Raw genomic sequence first — 21,102 nt, forward strand, 5'->3', positions numbered from 1 at the left:
ATAGGAAAGATTGATGCCGACCAAGCCATTGAATTGCGGCGAAATCCTCTATACAGATATTTATTCTACGTTGCCTGGACGCTTTTTTACATGTATAATTTTTTACAAGTTTCCAAAAGTTGCTGTAGTCCAACCACTAAGAGCGGTGCAATAGTACATGCTAAGCCTCTGCTCCTCCAATTATTGAACCTATTTTTTTATAAAACAACTATATATTTCGACAATGAGAAAGTGTCCAATTCGAGCAGTACAACGTCGACAATGAAAAATCATTTCACTATTGACGTCCACCACTGCACAGTACTTCAAATGGCCAGGTTGAGAGGTTTCGCCGTACTCAGACGAAAATTACTCGCTATTTAAAACTTGACAGGTGTTTAGAGGATACAGAGAAAGTTATACTATTAACCAACAAGTGGTATAACAAGTCAGTACATACAGTAACTGGAAATAAACTTGTCGAAAGTCCTCTAATCAAATTCAGAGCGCTCAACGGTAAGAACTTGCACTATGCAACAAAAGTCGGCAAACTCAAACACGTAAAACAGGAGAAAAAGTTTGGGTTAAAATAAACAACCGTTTATATAGCAGTTCCAACAGCTGTAATTTTAAATTATTCAGACGCAAACTGCATTCCAATATTAGTTACATGGTAAGAATATAGTTACTTCAAATAGATGACAAACTTGACGTTGTGCTCAGATTTGAAAGGTGAACCAGCTTAGGCATCTCTCATAACAGATCTTCATGAAATTAATAGTCAACTAAATAGGTTAATAAATTTACATCGCAGGCAAAAACGCGGATAGAATGCTTTAGCAATAATATAAAAAATATATTATGGGAACCCCAGATCACGGCGTCTCTGAAAGTCCACGGAATACTGAAGATCAATATAAATACCGCTATACAGATGCAAACACCGAACTAAACGCAAATAGTGAATCAATTTCTGTCAGCAGAAAAAAAGGGAGAATTATTATATATATGTATTTCTGAGTTTTTAGTAGCAAAGAATAGAGCGACAATTACAGATTTGGATAATGTAATTCTTTCTACCTCGCAAACGCTCGCAAAAATTCGCTTGCTTATTCCGGGGACTCTGAACGCTAAAGAAATTGATTTAATTCCAACGAATAATTGGTCTACATATCTGATACGGTAAGATATGCTAACATTAAGGTTATAACGGTAAATGATGCCGTTTCTTTTCTCATAAAATATTCTATACCTAACTTGTTTTATAAGAAACTTATAAGACTTCCTGTTGCTCATAATGGCAAGATGTTACACCTTGAACAGACCACTGTAGCTAAATGCAATAATCGTATACTGGCTTTAAAAAACTGCAGTGCAATTGACATGATTGACCTCGTCTTAAGCTCTGCAACTCATATCCGGAAGCAGGGCAATTTACTAGACGAATTTTAATAACTACAGTTGCAATTGATGATGGACTTATCGTCATTAATGATCAGATAGCAATAATAAAAGAAAAAAAGGAAGATCCCTTAGTTGTTCACGGAATATATTTGATGCTATTTGATGGTCAAGTAAAAGTCAACGGCACAATTATACATAATAGAAATGCTATTTTCATCATATAGAAAATTTGTATCACATTCGACACTTACTGCAGATAGTTGACAGAAACCACAATATCAGTCTATCAATAATATTTGTACTAAGCGGCGTTCTTGTCCTCGTTTTTGTTATGAAACATATCCTTAAAAAACACAAGTTTAATTCTATGAAGAAATCTTTTCAGACTGCACTAACTCAAACTATGGCTAAGCCCAAAGATGGCTTAAATTTAGAAGTGCAGGTATTATTACCATAAACCTGCCTCAGCATATTCCCACCAACACACATATTTGGCTGGAAATACGATCAATAGTGCCGTGCATTATGGTCATCAACAGCAATACTCAGTAGACTCAGATTGTACATTCAAAAACCTTAGTTCGTCTAAAACCAGAAACTTAGTATCAACAGCTCAACAAGTCGAAATAAATAATTATAAAAACAACCCAAATTATCTTTTTTTATAATATATATAATATATACAACATTTTTGGTAGTACTTAATAGTATTTGCGCAAATGTGGCTAACGAAACGCATTCTAGAATAATCTTGTGAATAGGATGTTCTAGAATAGTCTTGTGAAATAGGCACCGCGCCGTACAATAACTCATTGAGTAAAATTTCTCACGTGTATGCGTTGGCAAATAAAATTAATAAATACATAAATTATAAGTAAATTAAATAAATATTAATTATATTTGAAAAAAAAACCTTTTTTTTATAAGAAATTTCCATGACTCATCCACTAATTCGATTGTTGCTGTGGCTATATGTGATACCGCGTTGTTGAAACTACACGTCGTCCACATCCATATCTTACAATTTGGGCACAAAAATTTGATTATAATTTCGCGATAGACAAAGAAATGAGACAATTTAACTGATAAATAAAGCCATCACGAGGAAGAAATCGATAATTTTGTCAAAAAAATCATCATTTACAATTTGCTGTTTCATAGCCCGCTAAACGAACTTAAGGAGTGTTGTTTTTCTCGGCGGGCTTCATTTTTAATAACCCTGATATATTAGCTACCAGGCTGACTTTATTTTTTTGTTAAAAATGCTTTACCATAAAAAGGCGTAAAAATTTAATCCTAACTGCATTTTGGGAAACCCCAAAATGAATACAACTTAATTAATACTATATGAAACAGATTGGTAATATATCATGACATTTCATTACTATTTAAAGTCGTGAAAAAGTTTTTAAATTAAGAATTTTTTTAATACATAGTGCAAGGCTGTAAGCTTTGCCTACGTTATTTTAAGTTTAGTGTCCAAACGCTTATCAATTATAATAAAATTTTCTTTAAATGGAAATCACAGGTATTTCTTTATTTTCATTCACAAACTGATATTTTTGTTCAGTTTGTTTGCTTTTTAAAATCAGCTCTGTTAAATTTAAATTCACCTTTATTCTGTTGCGTAAACACTAGTATTAGTTTACCTATAGAAACACTAGTATTAGTTTACCTAGAATATATAAGGAACCCGTGGGATTTCCATGAGTCAGTCTCAACATGTGAGATCGCTTACAAGTAATAATTTCTATTTGTGACACATATGTCGTGATGTGTCCCTTTCGGAATCAGTATGCTGCACATGCATGCCACAATTGCCCCATATAATTTTAATATAAGAAAGTAATAAAAATGGCTTTGTTCAGATATCGGAAATGGTCTCTGCAATAGCGAATATTTCTTGAACTGCAATATTAATACCAAATGAGTCAAAAATTTCATTCCGACCATTACTTTGCAATTTACAAATGTATTAATGATGCGACATTTGTCATTTTCAAAACAATGGAAAAACCTGACTTTCCCGTATTGATTAAACGTTGATTTTTGATGAGAAAAAGTATGTTCGCAATCAGCACTGGCTTGAAAAACTTTATGACGATTTTTGTTTGTCGAAAAAATGAGTGGGTTGCTTATTTAAACAAAGAGTTTTGAACACCCGTGATGGTGAGCGCTGTGGTCGTCCTAAATCGGTAGTTCGTCTACAAAACGTAAAAAAAGGGACAAAATTGTTTTCGACGAGTGAAAAGTGAAATTGTGTGAAATAGCTGACATCTTAATAAGAACGCAGTGTATGTACTATTTTACATGACTAAAACAAAATCGTCCTGATGAATCGAAGTGCTATCGACTTTCTTGGAAAGGAATCAATAGTTAATATAACAACGCATTGTTATAGTGCGTTTGAATCGCGAAACTGCAAAAAAGCGACCCCAAATTATAGATAAACCACCTCATTGTAACGACGATAGCCACACTTGAGGCCAATTTCGAAAAGCTGTACAAATCGTTCTATAACGAGAGCACAAAAATGTTAGAGAAACATTCAAATGAATATTCAAGAATATTATGTTAATTTACAAAATCGAATTTCACCTAAAAAATTATTGTTTTATTAGCGCTAATACAACCTACTAACTTATGCGTTAGACTTGGACAACGTTTGAAAATTTTGTTCATTGAAATAACCTTTCTCACTTCTTTCAAAAGAAGAATAGGTACCCAATTACCTTGAATGAAATGCATTGCAAATCAACGTTAGAAAAATCTCTCCGCCCTGGCTTAGAAGTTATTGATCTAATCAACACTTGGTATAAACAGAACCAGTTTTCTTGCCACACAGCGCGTTAGATAGTCTGTTTAGTTTAGAAATAACTTCTATGATACAATATTTTCAAGAAATTCCGGGCCATAAAGCAGCACCTCTGCACTACTTTTTGTTGGTATACTATAGTGTTTGATCGTCAGCAGCAAGCCGCGATAAACACATACTGAACCCGCTATTGTTGAAAATGACGCAGATTGAGCGAACAAAGTATTTGGAAAATGGCTTTAATATGCTTGTTCCTAAAAGAGAAACCATGACTGTTTGAACAATATGATATGTAGACTTTAATTACATCGAATATTCTTTAAAATAAAACGAAGGAATTGTTTGCTTGTTTGCAGAAATCGTAATGCTAGGATTTAATCCTCCGCATATTTTTACCAAATCTTAATTCCCATTTAAATGCTTAGCACCGAAAAGCTATTGAAAGGAAGACTGGAATATAGCTATAGGTGAACTGACTAAGAAACGTTCTAAAATATAATGTTACCATCAAGTTATAAATACCTGTAGGTGTCACCCATCGGCATCGGAGTATGATGTAAAGCTGGATACATGGCACTCATTGAACTGCTAAATCCACCGTTAATATTAAGGCGAGGAGGTGATAATGTCGGTACTAATGCTCCGCTTATGTGAGCTGCGCTTGTATGTACTTCGTGAGTATGGGCATGTGGATGGCTAATGGTGAGTCCCGCCGTAGTTGGTATTTGAATTGGAAGAGTACTACTGTTTCCATGGCTGCTGACTGTAGGGGTAGAGCAGGTATTGTTTACGCTATTACGACTTTCATTGCTGCTGGGTCCAATACTGGCAGAACTGTCACGGCTACCAGTGCCGGAGGTGCTAATACCACTATTACTGTTACTGCTAGTCGAATTAGGGTGATTCAAGTCATCTGGAGTTGCGGTTGCAACTATAGGAGTTGACACTGGAATAGCTGTTGAATTTGTTGCTATAGGAACGTCTACTGTGGAGCTAGAAGAAAATGTTGCATCGCTACCTGCATGCAATGGCGATGATAGAGCCATGTCCGTCATAGAATCTGTAGAAGGGGCAGTATAACCAAAGTAATCGAAAAACATGCGCGCTACATTAATTTGTGAGTATATTTCGTTGCAAACTTGTTTAACAAAAATACTTACTGCCACTGGTTACTGGCAGGATAGTGGTGGAGGGTGCAGTACCCATGCTGTTACTGTTAGGACTATCTGGAATTGACGCAGCCGAAGCAGTTGAAGACGAGGTACCTCCCGTAGAACTTGGTGTACGGCGCTGGTTTCGCAGTTTCTCCTCACGGCGCCATTTAGCACGGCGATTCGAAAACCAAACTTGAATTCGGGCTTCCGGTAGCCCTATCTTAGCGGCCAAGCGTTCTCGAGCGAATACATCGGGATAATGCGTTCGTTCAAATTCTATTTTTTTTTTTAAAGCGAAAAACAGTTACAGTAAAAGCAGACATAACTCATTACTCTTCATGCATCAAAGATTAATCGTTCGCAAGCAATTATACCTTTTTCTAAGCTATCAATTTGTTCATTAGTGAAAGATGTACGATTTCTTTGCAGCTTCCTCTTCAAAATAAGGCGCGCTTGATCGTCGTCATTACAACTCAAATTCGAAGTGCCACCATTAGAATTCTCTCCCTCACCAGAAGCAGTTCCATCTGAATGGTGTCCGTCGGCTTCTGAAATTGTAAAATAGTTTACAATGGCGAATGAATTCATATTTAGATCCAGAAAATGAAGAACGTTTTGTAAGTTTTTAAGGATTTCAGAGTGGTTTGACCTCTATTCGAAATATGGGGGGAGAAACAAATATACTACATTAATTCATTTAACAAGGCTTGTGCTTATACAGTTGACTCCTCTTTAAATATGTCTCGAAGTCCAAATTTTTCTTCCTTTTTCAGTACGCTTTTAATAAATGGTTTTGTATAACAATAGCGGTCGTTATTTTAAATTTACTAAAGAAAGGTTAGTAAAGGTCAACCTTGTAGCTACATTGGTTACATATGTGTAAACGAATGCTAGCTTTCTCACGACATGCATGTTATCGGCAATTACTAAAAAAGTATTCGAGTGTAAAGTTATGATAAGAAGAACAACGTATGTATGCTTGTGAAGTTAGCTATAGAAAATTCATTTGAAGATTGCAATTACATCGCCTAAAAATATATAACTATATCTTCAATACAGGCCAATATACCCTGTGTACATGAACGCGTTTATATGCACTTACGTCTAAATTGCCCCAAACCATTTGTAGTGCAAGGTAATTCTAAGTTTGTGCGGATATGAGTTTCTCTTTACATGTTTCTTCATGTATTTTTTTAAATTGTGATATGATAATGGGCTTACGGCCACTCTTCACACTAAGCTTTATTATTGTAAAGGTCATTTACAAGCAAGGGCAAGCAAATTGTCCATTTTAAAAATCGATGAAAAATTGTATTCTGTACTACTATAATAAATGCATTTAGAAAATTTGCACCGATTTTAAGTGCAAATGTTATTACAAAAAAGTAATTGTACTTATAGAAACAAGGTCTAAGTTTAAATTTGTTATGATGAAGAATTTTTCGACAAATTGGCATATACCATGCGAAATTTTGTATTTATTGGTCTATTATTTTCGGACACGTCTTACATGGCAATGTGGCTACGTTTTAGTTCAGTAACGAACTGCATATGGCGAAGTGGTATGGAGTGTTTAACAGCTAGTTTTGTTCGATTTTAACATTTTAACTTGCTTTCGTCTGGTGAAAGTTAGAAAGAAATAATTTTATAACTTAAGTACAGCCTACGGAGCCCATGAGATTCCCGATGCATATTTAAAGGTATTACGAACTTTTTACTACTTTAAAATCCTCCCACCGTTAGGGATAAGAAGCGTACAAGAAGGTTTTTGTTAAAGACGTTATGATGTCCCGGGCGTGATAAATCGAATAGATTATGTCCAAAAGGGAAATTTTGCATTCCTTTTGTTTTTATTACTACTCTTACAATTAGTTATACTAGTGCCGATGAAATAGAATGGAGGGTACGTGTTTAACTAAATCAGGTAACTAATATAAATAACATAGTAGCATAGCATACTTGCATACTAAAAATACGCTTCTATTTAAAAAAAGGATTTATATGTGTGCTTTCGTATGTTTACGTATATATTTTAGAGCATTCTGCTGTTGCATGTACACAATGAAACGTTTATTTCATTTAGCAATTCTACATTTTGCAAAATTTCCCCTTTCTTTAGGATTTTGACGAATATAATCGTTTTCTTGCTTTTCACTTCCAAACCGAATTTTTTTGATTTAGAATTAATACTTTTTATTAACAGACTATTTTTTTATTTATTGGGAGCACAAATTAGTTCAACCCGTTTTCTAAGACACAGTATACTTGGTACGTGGTAGTGGTGTGAATAAAACTATAACTTCAATACAACACAATGGGACCATCTAATTTATCTTCCGAATATTACCATTTTTACTACTACTAGAGGAGAAAATCCATCTACTCGATATAGGACTAAGGCGTTTCCTTTTTGTTTGCTAATATGCTATTTAAAATACTGAAGAAAGCGACGCTTGCTTGCCAATGTGACGTGTAATGCTTGCAAATAAAGTATCAAAAATCGCAGCCATCAATGAAATTATTCTGCACACAGGCAAAGATTACCACTCCTGATTTCATTTACAATAATTTCTTGAGCTGGCGAAAGTAGGTAATACGACAACTTCGATGCTAAGTTCAAAGCATTTCTTGTTACACAATTTCTACTCTTCTAACTCCCCCAGACAAAGTTCTTAATATCGTCAAAAAAATTCGGGCTATGTTTAACTATTATATTAATTGTTCTTCTCAATCAAAGAAATAGAATCGTGTCATCGTAAAATTCAATAACACTGTATTAAAAGACGCTATGATGAAGCTATTTCTCATCACAATCTTTTAAAATTACATGACGTTATTGGTGGGTCAATCCAATCGAAAATTTATTTAAATGAACGCCCCACACCAATATTTATAAAGATTAATCAGGTTTATCGAATTATTCTGTATATTAATTTTAATTTTGATAAATTATTTAGTTTTTTAATTTATATTATATATTTGTGCGAGTTTAGATCTGTAACCGCATCAACATTGCGCATTTTTATTAAATGATCGCTCCTTATAAAATGATTCAACGTCACCACCAATTACCTTCATACATCCCTTAATAATAACCTTACACATATTAGTTTGGGGAAAAAGAAATCCATTATTTTTATATGAACTTCAGGACTTTATTTAACATGCTTCTGATTGTCCGATTGCAAATATTGCAAATATGCACCGTTTTGTTGTATGATTTGTTGCTATTTTAAAGGTAACTTCAAAATGCTTCTCTCATAGAAGTCCTGGTCTCTATTTGCAAAAAACTCTAGTAGTCGATTTTCACAATCCTCCCTAGATTCCAATTTTTTATCATTAAAGAAATTTCGCAATGCAAGAAAAAGATGATAATCGCTTGGTGCCAAGTCCGGACTGTATGGCGGATGCATTAAAACTTCCCAACCAAGCTCCCGAAGTTTCTGGCGAGTCACTGTAGATGTGTGTGGCCTAGCGTTGTCCTGATGGAACACGACACTTCCCCTTTTGGCCAATTCTGGCAGTTTCTGGTCAATCGCTATCTTCAAACGGTCCAGTTGTTGACAGTAGAGATCAGAATTTAGCGTTTGGCCATATGGAAGCAACTCATAATAAATAATCCCCTTCCAGTCCCACCAAATGCATAGCAAAACCTTCCTGGTCGTTTGAGGTGCTTCACCGCTCTTTGACCACGATCGTTTTCGGACAGGGTTATCGTATGTGATCCATTTTTCATCTCCAGTCACCATCCGTTTAAGAAATGGGTCTATCTCATTCCGTTTGGCCAAGGCTTCGCAGATGGAAATTCGGATGGAAATTTTTTTTCTGTTAATTGGTGTGGCACCCAAACATCGAGCTTCTTTTTGAATCCAGCTTTGTGTAAATGGTTTAAAACTGTTTTATGGTCGATTTTTAGCTCCTGGGCGATGTTACGACTGCTAACATGCCGGTCAACTTCGATCATTTCTCCGATTTTATCGACATTTTCGACGACCGGCCTACCTGTGCGAGGTGCATCTTTAATATCAAAAATTCCTGAACGGAATCTACGAAACCAAAATTGCACATAATTGGCTGTTACAGTATCGGAACCATAAACACCATTCACAATTTTACCCGCCTGGCTTGCATTTTCGCCTTTGTCAAAGAAAAACTATAAAATGTACCGAATTTTCTCTTTGTTCACTTCCATTTTTAACATGCTGTAACTCACAACTGAATGCACCAAACAAAAAACAGCAAAAGAATTTTTTTTACTGCGAAATGTACAGTATGTAAATGCACAGTATCGGAAATTGTTTGATCGATACTTTACGAGAAATCTATCAGTGCAGCCATCTACCGAAAAAATAATGGATTTCTTTTTCCCCAAACTAATATTTCCAATACTAGCTATTTAATTAATCTGTTTTCAAGTGAGGGCACCATTCTCCGAATAGCGTAAAGCATTAACTACTTCTATTATCCATAATAGAAAACTTGTATTACATTCGACATTTACTGCAGATGGCTGACAGAAACCACAATATGAGTCTATCAATAATTTTTGTACTAAGCGGCGTTCTTGTCCTCGTTTTTGTTATGAACCATATACTTAAAAACCACAAGTTTAATTCTATGAAGAAATCTATTCAGATTGTACTAATTCAAACTATGGCTAAGCCAAAAGACGGCTTAAATTTAGAAGTGCAGGTATTATCACCATAAACCTGCCTCAGCATATTCCCACCAACACACATATTTGGCTGGAAATACGATCAACAGTGCCGTGTCAGCACAGCACTGCATTATGGTCATCAGCAGCAATACTCAGTAGACTCAGATTGTGCATTCAAAAACTTCAGTTCGTCTAAAACCAGAAACTGAGTATCAACAGCTTAACAAGTCGAAATAAATAATTATAAAAACAACCCAAATTATCTTTTTTTAATTTAAGTAATATATACAATATATATGTAATAATATAATATACATAATATATATAACATTTTTGGTAGTACTTAATAGTATTTTCGCAAATGTGGCTTACGAAACGCATCCCATATATATATGTATATATTGCTATATATATTGCTCTTTCATTCTCATTATTTGTAGTTAACTTAACGTTTTTTGATTTCAATGAAAATATTCTGTGAAAATACATGAGAAAATTCCAGAATACGCTCTAGAATAGTCTAGAATAGTCTTGTGAATAAAATGTTCTAGAATAATCTTGTGAAATAGGTACCGCGCCGTACAATAACTCATTGAGTTAAAGATATTGGTACATTTCAAAAAGAGCATGTGGATTTGTTGATACTCTATAATAATGTTTTTATAGAAAGTATATCAAGTATGATTTAACTCTTCCTATCTCTATTCAATTTGCTACCGTAATGGCTTAAGAATCTGCATCCGCTATTATTTACTTTACACAGATATAATTCCTGATTTATCTTATTATACCTTAATTTCTCTCAGCCTCTTTGTAAAGGTAAACAACATTAAACAAGCTAGCTTTTTTGCTAGCAGAGCAGATCAAAATTCCATTATTAATCACTAGTGTGCACGTGAGTTTTCTTTCCCTTATTTAACTAACTATATAAATGACCAAATGAGCTTTTTAAACGAATTACCGCATGATCTTCTGTATTTCATTCTTAATTCTACTATTAAATCGTGCCACAACTACGATTCGCAACTTACCTCCCGTAAGATTATGTCCTTACACTCGCTTAGAGACATAGCACGCAAACACTATATTTAGCAACAGAAACAACGACATTTGATAGATATATTTTCTGGAACCGGACTATGCATTCAGGAAGAAAAGAATTGTATTCTAAGATCTTGTTTACTAGGAACACAAAAACTGTGTATTATTAAGCATAGATGTCAATGAAGCAGTTTACACAAAGCCCACTTCAATCCGTATGTGTTTTCCCTTTTCTTTTTCTAATATTAACGAACTTGATCTTTTTAAGGCTTCCAATTTATTTAGTTGTTCGAAGTTTCTATTAAGTTAATTAAGCTGATATCTCCAAATATCTCTCGTCATCTAGTACATTATAATAACACAATTTTAGCTTCTTCTCAGTCTCCTCAGGATTGAAAAGTTGCCAAAGTTAGACCAATGCCGAAACATAGATATTCATTAGCTTTGGACAATTTAATACCGGATGGTAATTTGCCATCCGTTTCTTGAATAGTAGAACATATTATTAAACAGCAAATCGAAATGTTTTGTTATGAGCAGGGCACAGGTTGATTGTCAGTTTAGATTCCATGTTAGTCATAGTACATATAACATTCCACATTACTAAAATATTCAGAAAAATCTTAATCATGAGAAAACCGCCATTCTTATCTACCTAGACCTTTCGAAGGCTTTCGATAAAGTCTCCTGTTTAATGCTCATTGAGAACCTTTACCACCACTTTCAAAGACGCTTGAAATGAATTCAGGAGTTCCTCAAAGATCTGTTTTGATATTTTTGTAATCGGTTTAACTCGAGTAATTAAGGCAGAAGGGAGTAATTTCTTCGCTTACGGTAACAAAATTATTACTGATGCGAAGTTAGCCCACTGTAGCTAGCCCACATTTTAGCAAAGACAAAAATGTGGACTGAAGTGAAGATAGCCCCACAAGATAACCCACATTTTTATGGTTAGTGCCTTCGCTAAAATTGTCTTTGCTAAGTTAGAATTTATTGCGAAATAAACAACAATAAAGTAAAATAAGCATTAAAATTAAATAATCTTAGCCAACGTGCACATATATAACATGATAAGCCGCTAATTACGAACGCAAAACCAAAAATGCTTAGTGATTGCCAGTAAATCTCTTGCAAAAGCACGTTACAAATACTGAAAGAATGCAATGTTAAAATAGTGTTATAACTATTTTTAGACTACAGTTTTTTGATATGTATTAAAACCTATCAGAAAAACCTAACTTCATTACCCTGGTATAGGGACATCACCTCCAAATTCGCCAAAAACCGGCTCTCTCCATATACCAAAAACACCAAATTAGTTATAAAAAATTTTTAAGAAATATGATATGTAAAGGTTTTTGATATGTCTTAAAGGACGCTAAAACCTATCAGAATCAGCAAGATCATTGTAATCTTCATAGAAAAATCTAAACTGAATGAAATACCGTGAGTAATACAATTGTGGGCAACATTAGCAGCGAAATACCGGCCGGCCAAATGCTGAGTCACAATTCGCTCAAACAGCTTAGGCAAAACACTCAAGTTGGCTATGTCTCTGTAGTTCTCAACAAGTCTACTTCCACTTTTGGGAATAAGAATAAGGCAACTACTCTTCCAACACAGAGGGAAAACACCTAAATTCAAAGATTGGTTAAAAATTTTTGTTATAACACCAAATAACCCGACAGTACAAGATTTAAGTACACATGATTGAATCCCATCAGGTCCAGCCGCACAACCATATTTTAGAGAGCTGAACCCCTTAAAAACATCGTCTTCAGAAATAACCAAATTAGAAATTGAAACCAAGTTAGTTATAGGATACGGATAGTTTTCTGATAAATTGGGATTAGCTGTCGAAAAGTTCCGTCGGAAGTAGTCAGCAAACAAGTTTGAAATTTCAAAATCATCCGAGGAATAAGAGCCATTAAAAGAAACATGCGAAGGATGTGTGGAAATTTTTCTTTTTGAGTTAACAAATTTAAAAAAGTATTTAGGATTAGCAAACAGAGAGGATTTAATGAACAGCGGATATCTGCGACCTGCTTCGAGGTCGGCGCTGCTTGATCTGACATGTGAAAGATAATATTTTAGCAATACAATGATTTTATGAAAATCATAACATCTATTTAAAAAAGCTTGATTTGGCCCATTAAGGCAGTTCAACGAACCATCATTCTTATGATGAAAGGAAATGCACATTGATGGATGATAAGGGTCCTCAGGTAAACTAAAAGGAGGACAATGATTTACGTTAATTTCAGGAAAGTTGACAAAGCGATCAGGCAGTCTACCATTACAATTAGGGGTACGATTATATTGAACCAAATTATGATCAAACAATTCATTAAAGAACACAACAGCCCTATCAAACGTTGAAGTAGGAATCAAACAGGCAGAATTATCACTGTTAAACCAAGTGACTTGAGGAAAGTTGAAGTCACCCATTGCAACGGCCAAATCGTTAAGTCTAGACCGCTTGGCCACTTCACAAATGAAGGGCAGCGTGTTTCTTGTAAATGGTGATATCAGAATTTGGGGGAATATAGGAGCAGGTTACAAATAGCTGTTTATTAGGCATTATCGCAAAAATGGCGATAAATTCAACGTCAGGAGAAGTGGGAAATTCTACTGAATTGAACGCGTCTGACGCAAATATGGCAATTAATACACCACCACCAATGCGATTCATTCGATCCTTTCTGAAGACTTGGGAAGAATTGTGAAAAAGTTCCGACGAATGAAGATCGGGGTTTAGCCAAGTTTCGATGAAGGCCAAACAAAAAACCTCCGTGCTCACTGAATTTAGAAGAGTAGAACGAATTTTTGAATTAAGCCCCCTAACATTTTGATAAATGAGAGATAAAGAGCCTGAAGAAACATTTACTTTTTTGAAGGCGGTAAGACTATTGCTTTGGTATTACGGGGACGATCCCGAGGGATAAATTCCTTAATCAAGGATCAAACTGGCCAACTGATTTTTTTAAAAAGGTATCAATGTTGTCAGTCGTAACTAGCATTTTAAACGAAGAGATTGCCCTAGATTGAGAAGGAGCCAATTTGAAAATACTAACGCGCTTTAAATTGACTGATGAGGCTTTCGTCGCCAGATAACTTTGTATTTTATCTACAGATGTGTCAGGTTCCAATCTTGACACAAATATTGCTTTTTTGGGAAAACTGCCGTCAAGCAAATGTAATTACTACTAGGAACTGTAAGGTACGCGGCTGGGGAGTTATGAGATGGGGAGAATATTGCTTTTTTGGGAGAACTGCCGTCAAGCAAATGTAATTACTACTAGGAACTGTAAGGTACGCGGCTGGGGAGTTATGAGATGGGGAGAATATTGAGGGGGTTAGCACACTTGCACGAGCAGCTTGTGCGACACGCCCAGTTTGGTGACCAGCATTCACACTCGAACAGCCAGGGGGAGAGGATGATTTATTTTGCTCTTTACTACTTTTAGACGATGACGCCTTCTGAATAGAGTGAGTGACGGCACTGGGAGGAGATACCCTTGCGACTTCAGGATAGCTTAAACCAGATGGACTTGCGGCTTATTTGTAACTACTTTGTTACCGAGCGACTCAGCAATATCGGAAACGCTGACGTTTATTGTAGAGATTGGAGGAGCGCTAACTTGTATCAACGAATCCGATTTAGAAGGAATCAGAGGTGACGTACCACACGCTACGCTACGAGTTGTAATTTTGCTAGCTTAAGAAGGAGATAAGTGCTCAATAAAACGATACTCATCAAACCTAGACTTAATCAGGAGCACGGCCGATAATACCGGCACACTTTGCATGGCAAAAACGATCACAAAGCCAACACGAAATGAATCGTTCAGACTCTGGGCCCGTTTTCGCACGACATGGTGTATATAAACAATCCATGTCCAATCAAACGCGACAGAAGTGTATTATAAAGAAAAGAAAGAACAATTTGCAAAATGATCCACAACAAAAATTTTGTCAACAAATTTAAGCAAACTTCTCCGTTACGTTGACATTCTAACAAGAGAGCGAAAGCAAAACCAAACAGTAAACACCAAAAAAGAGAGAAAACAAAATAACAAAAATTCTCCCTCAAATTAGACGTAAATTTCACACTATTGACGCAACGGTAAAAAAAGCAAGCCAAGAGAAAAGCTCTAATTACCAAAAGAAAAAAAAACACGAAAGACATTTATTATCGAGAGCATTAAGTGTTGATCGCAAGAACCAAAATGGATGTCTTTATAACTTTTATACTTTTATACTTTTACAAACAATTAGGCTTCAAACGCGTAAAAAGTTATAAAGCAGTGAGACTAAAGAAAAAATTGCAATAATTTTTTACACAAATTAAAAGCGTACGACCACAGCGCGATCAGTTGCCAAACTGATATATATATCAAAAAGATATAATTTTTAATATCTTATGATGAAAATTGGTTCATCTTAGGGTTCATATGAAAAGTAAGCCTAAGTGAGAAACAAGTACGAAAGTCAAATTCAGCTGAGGCCGAATCTCGCGTACCCGCCACCATTAAAATCATTGCCACCATGCTTTTATTTACTGTCACAAAGAAATTAACTGGATAAAACTCACTTCCACCTTTTAAGTCATTAAAAGTATTGTTAAGAAGCTTTAATTTACCACGTCGTGCCATTCCTCATAATTAATTAAGCATTAATTCATTTAACTTGTCACATTGTATTCTTTAAGTCCCTTTATGTGACACCCATATCAATCGTATTCTCAAAAAAAAAATAAATCCACCTCGTTGTGACGGCCGCCATAGTTAATTTGGAATTAACACACTCAGTCGTCTTCCACTCTCCGAGTGCTTTTGTTTGATACCCACTTTTCAGCATTTTTTTACGTTCTCTGCTATAACTGCCTACTGTGATTATCGACTGCACTCGGTATCACCAGTGATTGCACGGCCTACTTTAAAATCAGCGAGCCTCCGAAAAATTAACAGTGTTACAACAATTGCAAAGTCAATGCTGAGTTTACAGAAGATAAATGTGAGTATTATCAAACAGAAAAATTGGACAGACAGTACTGATTAGAGTTAAAGAGTAATAAAGGCGATATCAATCAGTAAAGATGATAAAGTTTAAAGGATCAGTAATGCAAGCTTTGCTGCGTTTTCTTCGTCGCACTGTCTCCTAAAGAAGTTAACTGAGCAAATTAATTGTAACCGTAACAGTAATTGGGCCTTTACTAATGTCGTCATTCACCAAGAATTCATAATTAAATGCATATATAAAACGGATAAATAAATCAAACAAACTGAAGAAGTGAGTTCAGAGAAAACAACTAACCCCAATCAGATAAAGTAGGCTGACAATTGAGACATACCAGTCGACCAACATGGTAGCCTTGACGTAATTAAACCATTAAATTCTCGTTGTTTTTGCTACCAACGCCGTAGGATTGTGTTTCTCGCGGTAACGCTGTTTTTGTCGTTGCATTTTTATCTGTTGCATGCATCTTCTATTTTATATAGTGGTTCTTATGACGGATGTTGCACAACCCTTTGCTGCAAGGAGAACACGTCTGGTTTCCTTAAAGGACATTTATGTGTACAAAAATAGCTTTCAGGTATAATTTTTTATGGCAAACGATAAGTGATTTCGACAGGGACGACACGTTGCTTTACCAAAATGGTAAATTATGCCACATATTTCATGACAAAATCAATTTATTGGCCGAAAAGTTCAATCGTAGCATAATCTCGAAGAATGCCTATGGAAGCTTGCAATGAAAATCATATGAGGAATCATTTTGAATAATCGTCTTACTTCAATAAACCAAAAACTCTCAATGACCCTATTCAGGAGGATTGTTCGTGTTATTTGTGAAACAAAAGCAGACGGAAAAGTGCAAAAAATTGGTATTTGAGAATTAAATTTTGAAAGAAGTTCGGAGGCGGTCATTCATATGAAATCACTTCTAAATCAAAATAGTATCAACCTATATCTGAAAAAAAAAAAAACAAAAGTTGCTATTTCTTATCGTTTAGTTTCTATCGCAAATTAAAAAAAAAAAGAAGTTATTTCATGACTTCATATTTCAAAGAAAGAGAAGAGTCACTTCATCCAAGTCAATCAAGTCAGTTGAAGCATTATTTTTAAAATAAACCACGAACATTGATTTAAGTATTTCTCCAATTGGCAATTGTGACTCCCAAACAGTAAAAATTGTACAAAATTAAATCAAAACACATTCAATGTACAAATGCGAATGAAAAAATTTACTTTTATATTTAAGGCAGTTATTATTATTATTATTATTACACAGTACAACCGACAAAACGGAAGCTGAATTAAGTAGCGGTTTAGCACAATTACATTACGTGGGAGGTGGTGATATTCGAACGATGAAAGAACTTGATAGAGAGTTCTATGTGCGTGTAATTGTTAGATGTCCTTATCTGCTATAATAAGATTTACTTAAGTGTATAAAATACGCGTTTCAAACACTATGTTTTTCCGCACTTTTATAGAGATAAACGTCTTTGATTGAGTGCAGAAATATTTCTTAATACTCTCAATCACCACTGCCGCCAATGTCATTACCACTCACCAAAATTAAATGAAAAAAAAATTTTAGCAACAATGTAACCGTTGTGAATTAGTAACCGCAACCCCTTAGACTTGTCGACCAAATTTTTCGACTAAATCCTTAACACGTTACATCAACTTTATCCGCGCCACCATACTTTGCTAGACATGTGTCACACAGGCAAACAGACAAGCAGACGAATATAGAGGTAATGCTACACATAACTAACATATTCTCACCCTTATAATTTAGGTTAGTTAACGCTAAGCGAATTTACGTTGTCAATCTTCGTTCCATCCCCACTGCAAAAAATAAATACTTTATTACAATCGAGGAGTTTGTTTTTGAAAACTTAGGCGACGACAGTTTATTTATTAAACCAAAAAAAGATAACGTGTTATTCATGTTTACTTAATGATGAATGAATAAAAAAAGCACACATAAACACAAGAAAATTCGACACCTGAGCAATTTTTGCAAAGAAACACGTAACAGGTAAAGAGAATAAATGGTGTAAGCAACATTGTACCGATTAATCTACTCTTGCGTCATGGTACGTTTAGAGTTCCTGCTTTCATTCGATGTGCTATTTATTATTAAGGTTTTCTAACTAAATCAATTGTAAAAGTTTCTCTGGAGGCTATAGAGCTTATTGATGTTTGCTGGGTTGGAACATAAAAATTGTATGCATTTGTGTATTCATTTTTATCATAACTTTACATCTATTTGAAATTGTTCATTTTAACATGCTTTTTTATGCCTATTTATGTAGTTGCTTTTGTATCCATAAGGAAATAAGGAGATTTTGTCTGGAAGATTTTCATGTAGATATCAGGCTTTCGAATGGGTTTACGCGCTCATTTTTTGGAATGTTTTTACAGTAACTCAATGTTTTTACAATAGTTAATTGTGTTACCAAGTATTTGTTAGTTTAAATGTGTATATTGTCTGTATATATATAGAATGCTTAAAATAAAAATTTGGAGATGCTCTTTTGCCGTACTATATAATATAACTGCTCGCGACTTGAACATAAGTACTTATGATAGTCGATTAAAAAACCCAAGCTCGTACATTTAAAAATTTATATGAGGCTCCTCACTGGGTAGATTTTAATCTTTAAATCAAAGATTAGAAACAATTGCTGTTGATTTGTCAACGTATCGCAGATTTCATGGCAAGTGACAACATACTTATCTCTATTTCAACGGGAATATGTACGTAATTACATATGTCAACAGGGGCAATAACGATAATAAAGAATTAAGTAGATGTCATGACTATGTGTCAAGGGGCTTAACTATACACACTATATCTGCAAATTAACGCGCGAAATTATTAATTTCAAATATTGGGAAAAATTTGGACAAATTTTCAAAACATTGTATGCATAACAGAAAATAAGAGCGGGTAACTTAAAAGTGACACGCAGTGGAAACTTTGTTTAAATAAACCTCTTGATACTTGTCGCGCATATTTGCACGCATCCTCAAACGGGAAAAATTTTAATTAATTAATTAATTAAAAACCTTAGTTTTTTCACGGCAAAGGAAATACACGATGAGAGCGATTTAAATAATATGAACACGGAGGTATAAGTTTTTATACTTTATGTCTTGGGTGGATTAGTTAACATTGTTTTGCTGCTTTAGATTTTCAAATTCGTATCAATGAATTTAATATACATACATATAAATTCTCTGACAGTATACAAAAAAATTAAAGAAATCACTTGACTTAAAAATTTATAAATGCTAATGAATTTGATCTTGAAACTATAGGCATTAATAGCTGTTAACAAGTTGGCATATTATCTGGTATGTAACGCGACAAATAAATACATTGGTCAATGATGCAACAGATGAATCATCGCAAGAATTAGTACTATGTAAACGTGCACATTTCTTAGTGAGATACCAATCGTCCTTTTTAAAAGCAATCCAAAAATTTTTTACCGATGTTTTTGAAAAAAAAATTAAACAAACCTGGAAAAAGATTGACTGTGCCATCGTAAAAGCTTCACATATATAAAGACTTTTTCGAAAATTTTTGGAATTTACGTGAATTTGTAACGTAGACAATAGGAAACATCTCTATCTGATGTGAAATCAATGTTTCTTTGACGTTTCGACGTCTTTCATATCAAATGGCTTGTGAAGACCCTAGAACTACACACTTTTTTCGCAATGATCGTTCGAATGACCATTCGTAGTGTACCATATGATTTAAAGCGTTTCCCCTAAAACATCTTTTTAAGATTTACAAAGAGTTTATAATCCTACCGTAAATAATGTTCCGATGCGTAACAATAGAATTCGACTTTCTCAGGAGTCATTGTCGCCATGTATGGAGCGTTCTATAATTGAGACAAGACTTGAAGTTTGCGCCACTTTGCATAAAAGTGGCGCCAATAAAAAATGGAAAGCTTTACAACTGGCACTTGAGAGTTGTTAAAAATAGAGCATTAGCTAAAAAAAACGACACCTTCAGAGTTCGTTGAACGGAGTATGGAATAGTGACTATGACAACAACGTTTCTAAAGCTTCGTTTGAGAGCTGGCACTTTACACAAATAATGTGGATTTTTTGTTAGTTGTTCGTTTCGGGAACTACTTACCGTGTATTCAAAGTTTTGGCTTACTAAAAAACGTTGTTATTGCTAATCGATTCGCTTATGAAGACAATAGAAAGCTTTTTGAAGAGAAAGTTTCCAAATACATAAACAAATATTTCTACGCCCTTGCTCTTGATAAGGACTGCACCAAAATGTGCCTCTGTGAGGTTGACTTGCCATGTTGAGTCAATTTTTGTGTAGAAAAACTAGACAACAATCTTAGTCTTCCTTTCTTGAAAAAGGTGTTAAACGGTTTCATCGATGTATGAGTTTTATTAACTGAGATAAGCTTCCACATTTTCATTCGTTCTTAACGAAATCTTTCTTTTATAAGTCTTAGACTATGCTGTAGTTAGGGTCTATTGTAAAAATCTGAATTATATTTAAAACCTAATCTTCCTAACTAAAGCTCCCATTTGTCAAAGTTACGGTTCGTTCTTTTTTACTTTTTTTCTCTTATTTGTTAAGAGTAATCAGTCTTTTATTTATTCTATTATAACTACGGCGTAATAGCTAAGCCTAAGAATTGAAACTTGCTAATTGAGTTAAATCTCTATTGCAACTAAACCTTATATATATGAAAAATAAAAAAATTAATAACATTTTTGGTGATCCTTAGAAGTTAGATTACATTGTATTTTAACTACTAGTAATTACATAATAAGCGGTTAAGTTATTAGTTATTCTATATATTTTTATGACTTTATTTTTTGGTGGCCCTTTGGTAGATTTTTGACGATGCAGATCAATATTTGCACTCACATACTAAACTATGAAACATTCGTTAAATTCTATGTGAGAATCTATTTGATTGGATAGCTCAATCAAAAACTCCAAATGTTGTATGAATCTAAAAGAACAAAGCCAAATTCATAAAATG

The 21,102-nt window shown here is 34.5% G+C and overlaps 1 protein-coding gene across 7 annotated transcripts in view; it reads right to left on the minus strand.

The window, feature by feature from the left end:
- Positions 1-21,102, minus strand: part of LOC119643534 (paired box protein Pax-6) — a 116,697-nt gene that overhangs the window by 31,185 nt on the left and 64,410 nt on the right. For 6 of the 7 annotated variants that reach the window (XM_038042913.1, XM_038042910.1, XM_038042911.1 and 3 more), the window contains 3 exons: positions 5,727-5,900; positions 5,359-5,628; positions 4,721-5,303 (listed from right to left, as the gene is read on the minus strand). In XM_038042913.1, the coding sequence (XP_037898841.1) occupies positions 4,721-5,303; positions 5,359-5,628; positions 5,727-5,900 (1,027 nt within the window). The remainder of the gene's footprint in view (positions 1-4,720; positions 5,304-5,358; positions 5,629-5,726; positions 5,901-21,102) is intronic. The other variant, XM_038042908.1, reaches the window with a different exon arrangement.

The sequence above is a fragment of the Glossina fuscipes genome, unplaced genomic scaffold (assembly GCF_014805625.2).
Source record: "Glossina fuscipes isolate IAEA_lab_2018 unplaced genomic scaffold, Yale_Gfus_2 61185, whole genome shotgun sequence".
Classification (NCBI taxonomy): Eukaryota; Metazoa; Arthropoda; class Insecta; order Diptera; family Glossinidae; genus Glossina; species Glossina fuscipes.